Below are 14150 nucleotides of genomic sequence, written 5' to 3'. Positions count from 1 at the left end.
TAGGTGGCTCATTTGGTTAAGCCTCTGAATCTTGATTTCGTCTCAGGTCATGATCTCACACTTTGTGAGATGGAGCCCCACAGTGGGCTCTGCTCTGACAGTGCAGAGCCTGCTTGGGAGTCTCTGTCTCCTTTCTCTCTCTGCCCCTCCCCTGTTCATTGTCTGTCTGCCTATCTGTCTGTCTCTCTCCCTCTCTCTCAAAATAAATAAAATAAAAAAAAAAAAAAAAGAATTTTGAAGCTGAAACTGCAAACAAATTCCACTGCATGCCTGAACGATAAAATACAAGACTCCCGAGCTCTTTATAGCCATCTTTCCTACCACGTGGGCCAAAGCAGCAATGCAACTAGTCTGGAGAAAAGAGGAGTAAAAATGAAACAAACCTACCAAAAGGAACGAGAAAAAGAATAACTGAAGATCTTGGTTTCACATGATTTTGAGACTCAGCCACATTATTGAGACATCACAATATTCTTATAGTAAGTCCTTTTATAAAGCTAGTTCAAATTGGATTCCTGTCGCTTGCAAGCAAAAAAGTGCTAACCAATGTACTTTATCTTTTTTTTTTTTTTTGCCACCAAATTTCTTAGAAAAAATAGTTTGTATTCACTGTTTTACTCTTTACTTCCAACCCAATCCTTAAACTAATACAATCTGGCTTTTACTACTCTGTTGCCATACCCAGTGTCCTATTTTCATTCTTTATTTTGATATTTTGTATTGTTATCTCTTTGACTCCAGAACACTGCCAGTCTTTCCTGATTCTCCTTTTAGAAACAAATAGCTGATCTTTACATAATACATACTATTATGCATATGCCAGGCAATGTTGTAGACACTTTACAAGTATTATTATATTTGTAAAGAGGAACAAGGATAGCAACAACCTATGAGGAAATATCTTTCAAGGAGGTCATGCAACACAATACCGTAGTACCACATGAGATAGATGTAAGATAGTTTATTGAGGAAAAGTTTACAGAGAGGGCAGTAGTAGAGGGCACACAATCCCTCAAACTCTCCAGTCCTACACAGCTTAGGCATAGTCTGCATATACTGTGCTCAAAGTTCCAGTGGAAAGGAACCCTGACTCCATAAGAGTCTACATATTTATTATTGGGCTGAGATAGGGAATATTTATGTAGCTGTGCACTAATGGAAACTTATTTGTAGATGGAGTAGCCTTGTTAGGGGGAACCTTTCTGTTCCTCTCTTAAGCTAGCTCAAATTTGTTGATCCAGCTGCCTTTTCTGCTACTAAAAGTTTGAGAGGATAGGAGATTGGAGGCAGAATGAGCCTCTAGAGCTATTGTGATCGTTTCTCATTAGGAAGGTGCCAGTATTTATCACTGTATTTTATAGAAAACAGGCACGGATGGGTTAAATAATTTTTCTCATGGTCATGTAGCTTTATAAGTATAATAGCTGGGATTTGAACTGACTCAAGAGTCCATGCTCTTAACTGCTAAAGCACATTGCCTCTTTATATTGCCTTTTACTTCTTTGAACATCCATTCTTAGTATTCTTGTCTGCCTACCTATAACATATTGGGATTCCCTAGGTTAGTTTCTACCTTAGATCTCTCTTCTACAGGTATTCTTCTTAGATTAGTTCATCCAGTACTATTGCTTCAATAATAATCTTTATGGTAATAACTTCCAGATCTGTATCTCCATCTTTTCCTTGCAACAGATCTGTATTTTCAATTGCCTATTCAGACAGTTCCCTGGATATCCTATAGATTTTTTTTTTTTTTCTAACAAAACTTTAGGGCCGCCTGGGTAGCTCAGTCAGTTGAGCATCCAACTTCAGCTCAGGTCATGATCACACACAGCTTGTGGGTTTGAGCCCTGTGTCAGGCTCTGTGCTGAAGCTCAGAGCCTGTAGCCTGCTTTGGATTCTGTGTCTCCCTTTCTGTCCCTCCTCTGCTCATGCTCTGTCTCTCACTCTCAAAAAATAAAGAAATAAAACATCAAAAAAATTTTTTAGAAAATCTTAAATTTATCCAAAACCAAACTCATGATAGTTTCTCAAAATTTACCTGTCCTGTTTTCCTGTTTTCCTTTTTTTGTTAGGTGTTTGCTTATTTTCCATCATCATTCACCTAGTTCTTGCCATCAAAGATGACCTGGTGGCTATCAGGTCATTCTTTTCCCTTTCTACAAAATATAGACTATTACTAGACTATTCTGTTTCAGCCATCCATACCTGTAGGATCTTGTTATCATGCGTTCCACCTCCCACTCTCTAACAACAATCTCTTTCAGCTCTCTCATTCTCTAATCCCTGTTGATATTTTTCCACATTAAAAACATATTTCCATTTAACATTTTTTTCTATAATATGGAATCCTCTCATAGAGGTAATTTACTAACGTGGTTGAGAATGTGGACTTTGAGTAGGAATCTTATACATCCAGCCATGATAGAATAATTGGTATTGGTCTTGCCCTCATGTCCTCCACAATTGTAACAGTTTATTGGAAATGAAAATCAGCTTGAAACCATATTAATAGAAAATGTCAACTCTAACAGAGAAACATGGTTGAATAAGTATGAACAGAACAACCAAGACAATGTGAGTCATTATTAAGAAGAAAAGAAAGATGGGCATCTGAGTGGCTCAGTCATTTGAGCATCTAACTCTTGATTTCAGCTCAGGTCATGATCCTAAGGTTGTGGGATTGAGCCCTGCATCCTTCTCCACACTGAGTGTGGAGCCTGCTTGGGATTCTCTGTCTCTCCCTCTCTGCCCCTCTTCCCTGCTCATGTTCTCTCTACAATAAATATACATTTTAAAAAAGAAGTAAAGAGCAAACAGGACAGGAAAAAATTTTAGAAAAGTATGAAAAAATATATCAAATTTGGTGTGGAAAAATAAATGGACAACCTACGGGCCCTCTAAGTTCAGCAAACCCTAAGCAGAATAAATACAAAGAACATCATACTTAGGTATACAGTAGTGAAAACTCCTGAACACTAAAGAAACAAAGAAAATCTTAAAAGCAAATACAGAAAAAAGTCTAAGAAGCAAAGATCCAAAAGAAGACTGATTTCTGACCAGAAACAGTGAGACACACTTTAAATATAAAGACGATACTGATTGAAAGTAAAAAGGATTTAAAAAAAAAAAAAGCACCAGGCAAACAGCAGGCAATTTCTGACAGACTTCAAAAAAAGAAGTATTGGTGAAGATAAAGAATGATGTTTCATAATGGTAAAAGGACCCTTTCAGTAGGAAGACATACTCCTAAATGCACACCAAATAATCTTCAGAACACATGTAGTAAAAACTAACAAAACTAAAGGGAGAAACAGAAAAATCTACAATCACAGTGGGAGTTTAACCTCCATTTTCCAATAACTTAAAGAATAAGAGACAAAAAAAAAAATGATACATACTTGAACAAAACCATCAACTAACTTAACTGAATTTAAAGAATACCACTCCTAGCGGCTGCAAATTACACATTCCTTTCAAGTGTACATGAAATGTTGACAGATCATATGCTGGGCCACAACTTAGGTCTCAATAAATTTCAGAAGACTGAAATTCTACAGAGTATGTTCTCTGACCACAGTGTTCTTAAATTTCCATAACAACATATCTAGAAAATCTAGAAAATTATGTGGAAATTAATCTTGCCCATAATTCTTGGGTCAAAGAATGTATAAAAAGAGAATTTAGGTATTCTCTTTGGTAATAAAGACACAAAAGTTAAAATTTGTGAGATGCAGCTAAAGCAGCTTAATTAGAGGGAAATTTATAGCTTTAAACACTTTGTAATTAATTTATAAATAATCTGTAAAGAAAAAGGGTTTAAAATCAGTGGTCTAAATTACCACCTCAAGAAGCTAGAGGACAAAAAAGAGCAAATTAAACCTAAAGTAAATAGAAGGGGAAAAAATGAACAAAAATCAGTAATATGGAAAAAAGCAGAGAAAATACAGCTAAAAGTTGATTCATTGAAAATAATAATAAAATTCATTGATCTAGGAAGGCTTATCAAGACAGAATAGAAATAACCAATATTTTGAATGAATGAAAGAGGGGCTGAATATGACAATAGGTCCTACAGACATTTTAAAATATGATTAAGGAATCTTAAGAACCCCTGAAACTCTGACAATGGAGGGGAGAAAAATTTGCAGATTACTTTGTGAGGCCACCATAACAATGATACCAAAATTTAACAAGAACAGTACATGAAAAGAAGATACCCTTGTGAATATAGACTGTAGGTCAGAAAATTATAAGCCCTCAAACCAAATGTGGCTTTCCTGTCCCTGTGATTGAAAACAGTTTAATTATATATTGCCTATGGCTTCTTTTACATTATAGAGGCAGAACTAAATAGTTGTGACAAAGACTATATGATAGGCCACAAAGTCTAAAATATTTACTATTTGGCCTTTAAAGTTTGTGGACCTCTGACATAGACACAGAAATTCTCAATGAAATATTAGCAAGCAAAACCCAGAGATATAAGAAGGTTACATAATTACCGAATGACTCTTACGCCAGTAAGTCTGGACCGGCTTACTTAAAAATAATGTAATTCATAGGATAAGCAAAATAAAGGGAAAAAACCACACTTGTCTCAAAAGATGCAGAAATAGCTTTTAACAGCCATTCAGAGCCTGGCTCCTTTCCCAATTCACTTTGTCACTTGAGGCAAATTACTTAATCTCTCTGTGTATTTGTTTCCTCAATTATAAAGTAGAATAATGTTACCTACCTCAAATCGTTATGAGTATTAAACAAGTCAGTACATTAGAATAATACCTGGCACAGAGTAAGTGCTCAGTAAATGCTAACTGTTGGCTGCTGTGATTATTCATTTTCTTCTTCAGCTTAGATATGATGGAGTATCACTTCAAATCACTCCATTGCCAATATCCTGAAGTTTTTGGTCTTTTAATGGAAAAACTACTGAATTTATTAACTGCCCTTTTTCTCCTTATACTTAAGTCATATATTGTTAGAGAAAAGCATACAACCATGTTGTGGTGAGGACTACTGGTTCTTCACTAAAATAAATTATTTTCCTTTTCCTGTAATTACAGAGTTTTAGCTGGGCCCATGGGCAGTCACTGTATTTCCCAGTATCTCCAATGAGTAAGTTCTCACCAGAAGAATACAAGCAAAATGATGTGTACCACTTCAGTCTTTAACACTTAAGTATTACATATGTGCTCTTCCAAGGTCTTTCCCTTTCCCTACAGCCAAAATTGCCTGCATCCCAACTTCAACCATGCATGTGAAGAAAATACCATTGGGAATAGCAAAAACAAAAACAAAAACAAAAATAATAGAAGCAACATAGGTGTCTAAGTGATCTGGAGCATTCTCCTTGGCTATTACATGAAAGAAAAATAAAATTCTATCTATTTAACCCACTGAATTTTGAACATCTCTTTGTAAAATATCTTAACATACACATTTGTGATTGTACACCATTGCATAAAAATCCTTCTTGGTATTAATATTTATTTCTACCTGGGTCAAATCTTCACTACTTCTCATAAGTCCGTTAAAACACCCACACACAGATACACACAGTGAGCATATGATTTCACCTCATGCTTCAAAGAGAATGACTGCCAAGTGTCCATCAATTGGTGAATGGATAAAGTTGATGTGTACATATATACAATGGAATATTATTTAACCATTTAAAAAAATGAAATTTCGGGGCGCCTGGTTGGCTCAGTCGGTTAAGCGTCCGACTTCAGCTCAGGTCACAATCTCGCAGTCCGTGAGTTCGAGCCCCACGTCGGGCTCTGGGCTGATGGCTCAGAGCCTGGAGCCTGCTTCCGATTCTGTGTCTCCTTCTCTCTCTGCCCCTCCCCCGTTCATGCTCTGTCTCTCTCTGTCTCAAAAATAAATAAACGTTAAAAAAAAAAGAATGAAATTTTGCCATTTGCAATGACATGAATGGAACTAGAGAGTACAATGGTAAGCAAAATAAGTCAGAGAAAGACAAATACCGTGATTTCAGATATATGTGGAATTTGAGAAACAAAGCAGCAAAGGGACAAATAGAGGGAAAAAAAATCAATAAACAGACTTAATTATAGAGAAGCGATGGTTAGCAGAGGGGAGGTGGGTAGGATGATGGGTTAAACAGGTGATGAGGAATAAGGAGAGCATTTGTGTTGAGCACTGGATGTTGCATAGAAGTGTTGAATCACTATATTGTACACCTGAAACTAATATTGTGGGGAATAAGCTTAGGAATTCCCTAAGCTTGCACCAATGGGTTAACAAGGAATAAAGAAATAGCCACAGGATGAATGCATCCAAGATTAGGTAAACAGGGCAAAGGTCCCCAGTATAGGACAAAGGTATAGGAATAGGAAATCTTAGGATGAAAACTTACAAGATTAGGTATTCAAGGCGGAAGCGCCCCCTAACTTAGTACAATAGCAGAAAGCTGCTTTCACAGGAAGGACCAAAATAGGTAAACAGGTAAACAGCGCTATAGACCGCACCAAGTTGCCTGGAGTAGAGCTAATTAGCAAAAGAAAAGTACGTTGTTGACCCTGAGGTAGTATGCTCTGTCTTTCTTGTCCCCTAGACAAGTTTAGGTAAACAGAGGTGGTACCTCATGCCTGCTATAAACAACCATCTGCCTAGTACCAGGATTTAGTTTTGTACTGACCCAAATCCCTAACACTGTGTATCTTCAAAAGCCCCCTTTCCCCCACACCCATGAGTTAATGTTCATGGTTTCATTGTTTCTGTGTGCATGTCCATCACGCTTGTAAGCCTTCTGATCCTAATAAAAACTGAGCAAGGACCCTTACTCAGAGCTTTTGTCTCCTCCCGAACATTAGCCTCTCTTGCATTTTAATCCTGTGTCCACTCTCTTGCTGGACAAGAGGGAACTCCAGACCCAGAACCTATGACATAATATAATGTGGGGAATAAATTTAAGAATTCTCTGAGCTTGCACCAAGGGTTAACAAGGTTTAGGGCAGAAAGCCGCCATAGGGCGAAAGCACCCAGGATAGACGAAGCATAGAGTGGAAAGCCACTTACACAGGATGAAAGCATCTGAGAATAGGTAGAGGCAGAAAGCTGCCACAACAGGGCAAAAGCACCCAAGATTAATCATTAAGTAAAACAAAACAGCTTCTACAGGGTGAAAGCACCCAGAGCTAATTAGCAAGAAATATGCCTTGTTAACCCTGAGGTAGCATACTCTGTCTTAGCACCTAGAAAAGTTAAGATCAACAGACATGGTGCCTGGTGCCTGCAGTAAACCCCAACTGCTGGCACTGAGATTTTGATTTGTCTTGACCCTAACCCCTAACACTGCATTGAAACCTCTTTTCTCTCACACACATGAGTTAATGATCACTGTCTTATTGTCTCTTTCTGCACATCCATCACATATGTAAGCCTTCTGATCCTAATAAATATGGAGAAAAGACCCTTGCTTGGGGTTCTTGTCTCCTCCCAGACATTAGCCTCTCTCATATTCAATTCTGTATCCACTCTCTTGCTGGACAAGAGAGAACTCCAGAGTCAAAGTCTACAACAATATAACACTGTATGCTAACTAACTGGAATTAAAATGAAAACTTAGAGAATGGCTGCCAACAGAAAAGAACTTCTACAATTCCCTGCCCATGCATTTAAAAACTCAATCTAGTGGCAGGAAATATTCCATGTGCTGAATAGGAAAAATACACGGCCAAGAATCCTTTACCCAGCAAGGTTGTCATTCAGAATATAAAGAGAGATAAAGGCTTTCCCAGAAAAACGAAAACTGAAGGAGTTTATGATGACTAAACCAGCTATGCAGGAGATACAAAGGAGGATTCTGAGTGGAAAGCAGCAAAGACTACAAATGACCAGAGACATCACCACAAGCACAAAACCTACAGAAAACACAATGACACTAAATCCATATCTTTCAGTAATCACTCTGAATGTAAATGGACTAAATGCCCCAATCAAAAGGGTATCAGAATGGATAAAAAACCAAGATCCATCAATATGCTGCCTACAAGAGAAATTTTAGACCTAAAGACACCTGCAGATTGAAAGTGGGGATGCAGAATGATCTATAATGCTACTGGATGTCAGAAGAAAACTGGAGTAGCCATACTTATGTCAGACAAACTAGATTTTAAAACAAAGGCTGTAACAAGAGATGAAGAAGGGCATTATATCAATAAGGGGTCTATCCATCAGGAAGAGCTAACAATTATAAATGTTTATGCCTTCAACATGAAAGCACCCAAATATATAAATCAATTAATCGCAAACATAAGCAAACTTACTTATAATAATATCGTATTTGTAGGTGACTTTAATATTTTCACTTACAGCAATGGACAAATGATCTAGGCAGAAAATAAATAAGGAAACAATGGCCTTGAATGACACTGCACCAGATGGACTTAACATATATTCAGAACTTTTCATCCAAAAGCACTGAATACACATTCTTCTTGAGTGCACGTGGAACATTCTCCAAACTAGATCACATACTGGGTCACAAAACAGCCCTCAACAAATATAAAAGGATTGAGATCATACCATGCATATTTTCAGATCACAACACTATGAAACTTGAAATCAACAACAAGAAAAAATTTAGAAAGCTTCCAAGTACACGGAGGTTAAAGAACATCCTACTAAAAAATGAATGGGTCAACCAGGAAATTAAAGAAGAGATTTAAAAATATATGAAAGCAAATGAAAATGAAAACATGACGGTCAAAACCCTATAGGAAGCAGCAAAGGCAGTCCTAAGAGGAAATACACTGCAATCCAGGCCTATCTCATAAAGCAAGAAAGACCCCAAATACAGAACCTAACCTCACACCTAAAGGATAGAAAGACAGTGGCAAAGAAAGCCCAAAATCAGCAGAAGAAGAGAAATAATAAAGATTAGAGCAGAAATAAACAACATAGAAAACAAAACAAACAAACAAAACAGATCAATGAATCTAAGTGCTGGTTTTTTGAAAGAATAAACAAAATTGATAACCCCCTAGCCAGACTTCTCAAAAAGAAGAGAGAGGACCCAAATAGATAAAATCATCAATGAAAGAGAAGACATCACAACCAACACCACAGAAATACAATTATTAGAGAATACTATGAAAAATTATATGCCAATAAACTGGACAATCTAGAAGAAAATGGAAAAATTCCTAGACACCCACACACTACCAAAACTCAAATGGGAAGAAATAGAAAATTTGAACAAACCCATAACCAATGAAGAAGTTGAACGGTTATCCAAAATCTCCCAACAAATAAGAGTCCTGGGCCAGATGGCTTCTATAATGCTTCTGATTATAGGTATTAACATAATTAATACCTATTCTTCTCAAGTTATTCCAAAAAATAGAAATGGAAGGAAAGCTTCTGGAGTCATTCTATGAAGCCAGCATTACCTTGATTCCCAAACCAGACAAAGACCCCACTAAAAAAGGGAATTACAGGCCAATGTCCCTAATGAACATGGATGCAAAAATTCTCAACAAGATACTAGCAAATTGAATTCAACAGTATATTAAAAGAATTATTCACCATGATCAAGTCGGATTCATTCCTGGGCTACAGGGCTGATTCAATATTTGTAAATCAATCAACATGATACATCACATTAGTAGAAGAAAGGATAAGAACCATACAATCCTGTCAATAGATGCAGAAAAAGCATTTGACAAAAAACAGAATCCTTTCTTAATAAAAACCCTCAAGAAAGTTGGGATAGAAGGAACATACTTTAACATCATAAAAGTCACATATGAAAAGTTCAGGGCTAAAATCATCCTCAATGGGGAAAAACTGAGAGGTTTTCCCTGAGATCAGAACATGAGAGTAATGTCCACTTTCACCACTGTTATTCAACATAGTATTGGAAGTCCAAGCCTCAGGAATCAGACAACAAAATGAAATAAAAGGCATACAAATTGGCAAAGAAGTCAAACTTCCATTTTGCACAGATGACATGATGCTGTACGTGAAAAACACAAAAGCTCCACCAAAAAAAACCAAAAACCAAAAAACAAAAAAAAAAAAAAACAAGCTAGAATGGACACGTGAATTCAGCAAAGACACAGGATACAAAAGCAATGTACAGAAATCAGTTGCATTTCTACACACCAATGATGAAGCAGCAGAAATAGTTATGAAGGAATCATTCCCATTTACAATTGCACCAAGAACCATAAGACACCTTGGAATAAACTAACCCAAGAGGTAAAAGATCTGTATGCTGAAAACTATTGTAAACTTATGAAAGAAACTGAAGAAGACACAAAGAAATGGAAAAACATTCCACACTCATGGATTAGAAGAACAAATATTGTTAAAATGTCAATACTACCCAAAGCCATCTACACATTCAATGCAATCCCAATCAAAATTGCACTGGCATTCTTCTCAAAGCTAGAACTAACAATCCTAAAATTTGCATGGAACCACAAAAGACCCAGAATAGCCAAAGTAATATTGAAAAAGAAAACCAAAGCGGGAGGCATCACAATCCCAGACGTTAGCCTCTACTCTACTACAAAGTTGTAATCATCAAGACAGTATGGTATTGGCACAAAAACAGACATATAGACCAGTGGAATAGAGAACCCAGAATTGGACCCACAAATGTATGGCCAACTAATCTTTGACAAAGCAGGAAAGAGCATCCAATGGAAAAAAACAGAGTCTCTTTAGCAAATGGTGCTGGGAGAACTGGACAGGAACATGCAGAAGAATGAAACTGGACCACTTTCTTACACCATACACAAAAATAAATTCAAAATGGATGAAACACCTACAGGTGAGACAGGAAACCATCAAAATCCTAGAGAAAAAAACAGGCAACAACCTCTTCAACCTTGGCTGCAACAACTTCTTGACATGTCTCCAAAGGCAAGGGAAGTGAAAGCAAAAATGAAGTATTACAACTTCATTAAGATAAAAAGCTTCTGCACAGCAAAGGAAACTATCAACAAAACTAAAAGGCAATCATCGGAATAGGAAAGGCAATCATTGGAATATGCAAATGACATATCAGATAAAAGGTTAGTATCCAAAATCTATAAAGAACTTACCAACCTCCACATCCAAAAAACAAATAATCCAGTGAAGAAATGGGCAGAAGACATGAATAGACAATTTTCTAAAGAAGACATCTAGATGGCCCAAAGACACATGAAAAGATGCTCAATGTCACTCCTCACTAGGGAAATACAAATCAAAACCACATTGGGGCGCCTGGATGGCTCAGTAGGTTGAGCTTCCAACTTCGGCTTGGGTCATGATCTCACAGTCTGTGAGTTCGAGCCCCGCGTCGGGCTCTGTGCTGGCAGCGCAGAGCCTGGAACCTGCTTCGGATTCTGTGTCTCCCTCTCTCTCTGCCTTTCCCCCACTCATGCTCTGTCTCTCTATCTGTGTCAAAAATAAACATTAAAAAAAAAAAACACATTGAGATACCACCTCACACCAGTCAGAGTGGCTAAAATTAACAACTCAGGAAACAACAGAAGCTGGCGAGGATGTGGAGAAAGGGGAACCCTCCTGCACTGTTGGTGGGAATGCAAACCTGTGTGGCAGCTCTTGAAAACAGTGCGGAGGTTCCTCAAAAAATTAAAAATAGAACTACCCTACAACCCAGCAATAGCACAACTATGAATTTATCCAAAGGATACAGGAGTGCTGATTCATAGGGGCACATGTACCCCAATGTTTACAGCAGTGCTATCAACAATAGCCAAAGTATGTAAAGAGCCCAAATGTCCATCAACTGATGAAAGGATAAAGATGTGGTATGTATACAATGGAATATTACTCAGTGATGAAAAATAATGAAATCTTTCCATTTGCAACTACATGGATAGAACTGGAGGGTATTATCCTAAGTGAAAGAAGTCAGTCAGAAAAAGACAGCTATCATATGTTTTCACTCATATGTGGAGTTTGAGAAACTTAACAGAAGACCATAGGGGAAGGAAAGGAAAAATAAGTTGCAAATAGGGAGGCAAATCACAAAAGACTCTTAAATACAGAGAACAAAATGAGGGTTAATGAGGGTGCAGGGTTGGGGGGATGGGGAAAATGGGGATGGGCATTGAGAAGGGTACTTTTTGGGATGAGCACTGGGTACTGTACGTGAGTGATGAATCATGGGAATCTACTCCCAAAGTCAAGAATACATTATACACTGTATGTTAACTAGCTTGATAATTATTTTTAAAAAGAGAGAGAGGGAGGGAGGGAGGAAGGAAGGGAGAAAAGAAAGAAAAGAAAGGAGGGAGGAAAGGAAAGGAAAGGGAAGGAAGGCAGGAAAGAAGAGGGAGGGAAGGAGGGGGGGAGGGAGGGAGGGAAGAAGACAGAGAAAGAAAGAAACAGAAACAAACAGAAAGAAAGAAAGAAAGAAAGAAAGAAAGAAAGAAAGAAAAGAGGAAAAGAACAGAAAGAAAAAGAGGAAGGAAGGAAGGGGAAAGATTAAATAATAGGAAGGGATAATAAAAGGAAATCAAATTTGTGATGTCACCCTAAAAAAATAAATGAAAATAAAAACTTAATCTAAATCTGCACTCAGTTTACCTCAGTCATCTCAGTCAGTGACAGCTAGATTTCCCTCTTGGTAATCTGTCTACCTGTATTTTGGATCCCTTTCTGTCTCCTTAGGGACTTCCCATTATCAGTTATTTCCTTTTATCCAAGTGATCAATCTTACCTGTGTCCCACTTTCCCCCATCAACGTTAGACATATCCAACGTTAGACATTTCCCCCATCAACGTTAGACAAATCTTCCCCTCAATCTCATATCTCCAGTCTACCTTGTCATACATTTAAATGGCCCATATTCTTGAAAGAGTTCATTAAACTAGCTGTTTCCATTTGATTTCCCCTCCTTGTCATGTGTATACCTGCAAGAAATCCACTTTTTTGGGTAGTTCTCTTTCCCAGTCATATCCCAGAATTCCCAAAGAATACTTAATATCCTATAAATCCACCGTTTTTCAGTTGTTGTCTTAGCCAGAGAGGCAAAACTGGCAGTGTAAATATTTACTTTTAAAAAGCTATGCAGGAGGGGGGAGGAGCCAAGATGACAGAACAGCATGAAAGTTTTTTTTTGCATCTCTCCTCCCTTGAAATACAGCCAGATCAACACTAAACCATCCTGCACAACTAGAAAACTGATTTGAGGATTAACACAACAATCTGCACAAACTGAAACATAGAATTCAGCAGGTACGGGGTGCAGAGAAGTGAACTGGGGGAGAAAGCCACGGAGGACAGGGAGCTGTTTTTGCTTGTGGAGAGAGGAAAGAGACGGGGAGAGTACAGAAAGCATCCCCCCTGCCTGAAAGCAGCTGGAGAGAAAAGAAAGAGTATGCAAGGGACTAAACAAAAAATGGAGAAAGGAGAAAGGAGAGGGTTTAAATTCCATCAAGATTCTATAAACGGGGAGTGCAGAGTCTGAAACTCCACAGCTTGATACCTGGCAGTGCTCTAGTGGGAAGGGCAAATCCCCAGAAGCAGAGAGAGAGGTCCTCAGGGTCCTCAGACCACATGGGGAGAGGCGTTTCCCCTGACGGGAAGACATTTGGTAGACACTGTGTGGTCTCCCCACAGGCAAAGATCCCAGTGGACCCTGGAGAACAACCACATTCACTGGTGCTGGAACAAGGATGTTAAGGGGGAAGCCTGGCACCAGATGTGTGTTGTGATTTTCCACAATCCCTGAAACAATGCCACTACAGGATTGTGAAAACTTTTTCTGAGGTGTGCTGGCACCCAGCCAGTCTCTGGGCATCAGCAGCAGCACGGTCTCCAGGATGTTCCTGGGGATTGGGATGGCACCCACTCATCACTCGGTGAGACCCTCCCCAAGAAAGTCTGAGCGGGTCAAGGCCACAGTCCCTCAGATGTGAGGGGTTGGGAAATACACCCCCATCTGAGATAAAACTCAGGAGGGAGGTGCTGCCTGGCAGACTGATGGCTTGGTCATAAAAAGTGTGAAAGTGGGGAGTGGACAGAAGCGAGAGACAAAGGAGGGGTGCTTGACTGCCAGTTGTGGAGAGCACAGAGTTCTGATACTAGAGACTGGGTAGCTGGGTGCCACTATTTTCACCCATCCCTTGCATGCACATACACACCTACAGGTACCACA

The 14150-nt window shown here is 38.5% G+C and overlaps 1 protein-coding gene across 1 annotated transcript in view; it reads left to right on the top strand.

Moving 5' to 3' along the window:
* Window positions 1-5189, top strand: part of CCDC18 (coiled-coil domain containing 18) — a 117442-nt gene extending 112253 nt beyond the window's left edge. Inside the window, exon 29 of the mRNA XM_047084567.1 lies at window positions 5067-5189. Within this exon, the coding sequence (XP_046940523.1) occupies window positions 5067-5174 (108 nt within the window). The 3' untranslated portion in view covers window positions 5175-5189. The remainder of the gene's footprint in view (window positions 1-5066) is intronic.
* The last annotated feature ends 8961 nt before the right edge of the window (window positions 5190-14150 follow it).

This window comes from Lynx rufus, unplaced genomic scaffold (assembly GCF_022079265.1).
Source record: "Lynx rufus isolate CCGP_SWC_20201006 ecotype Redwood Valley unplaced genomic scaffold, mLynRuf1.p SCAF_2, whole genome shotgun sequence".
NCBI lineage: Eukaryota > Metazoa > Chordata > Mammalia > Carnivora > Felidae > Lynx > Lynx rufus.
This window is presented reverse-complemented; position numbering and strand designations above follow the sequence as displayed.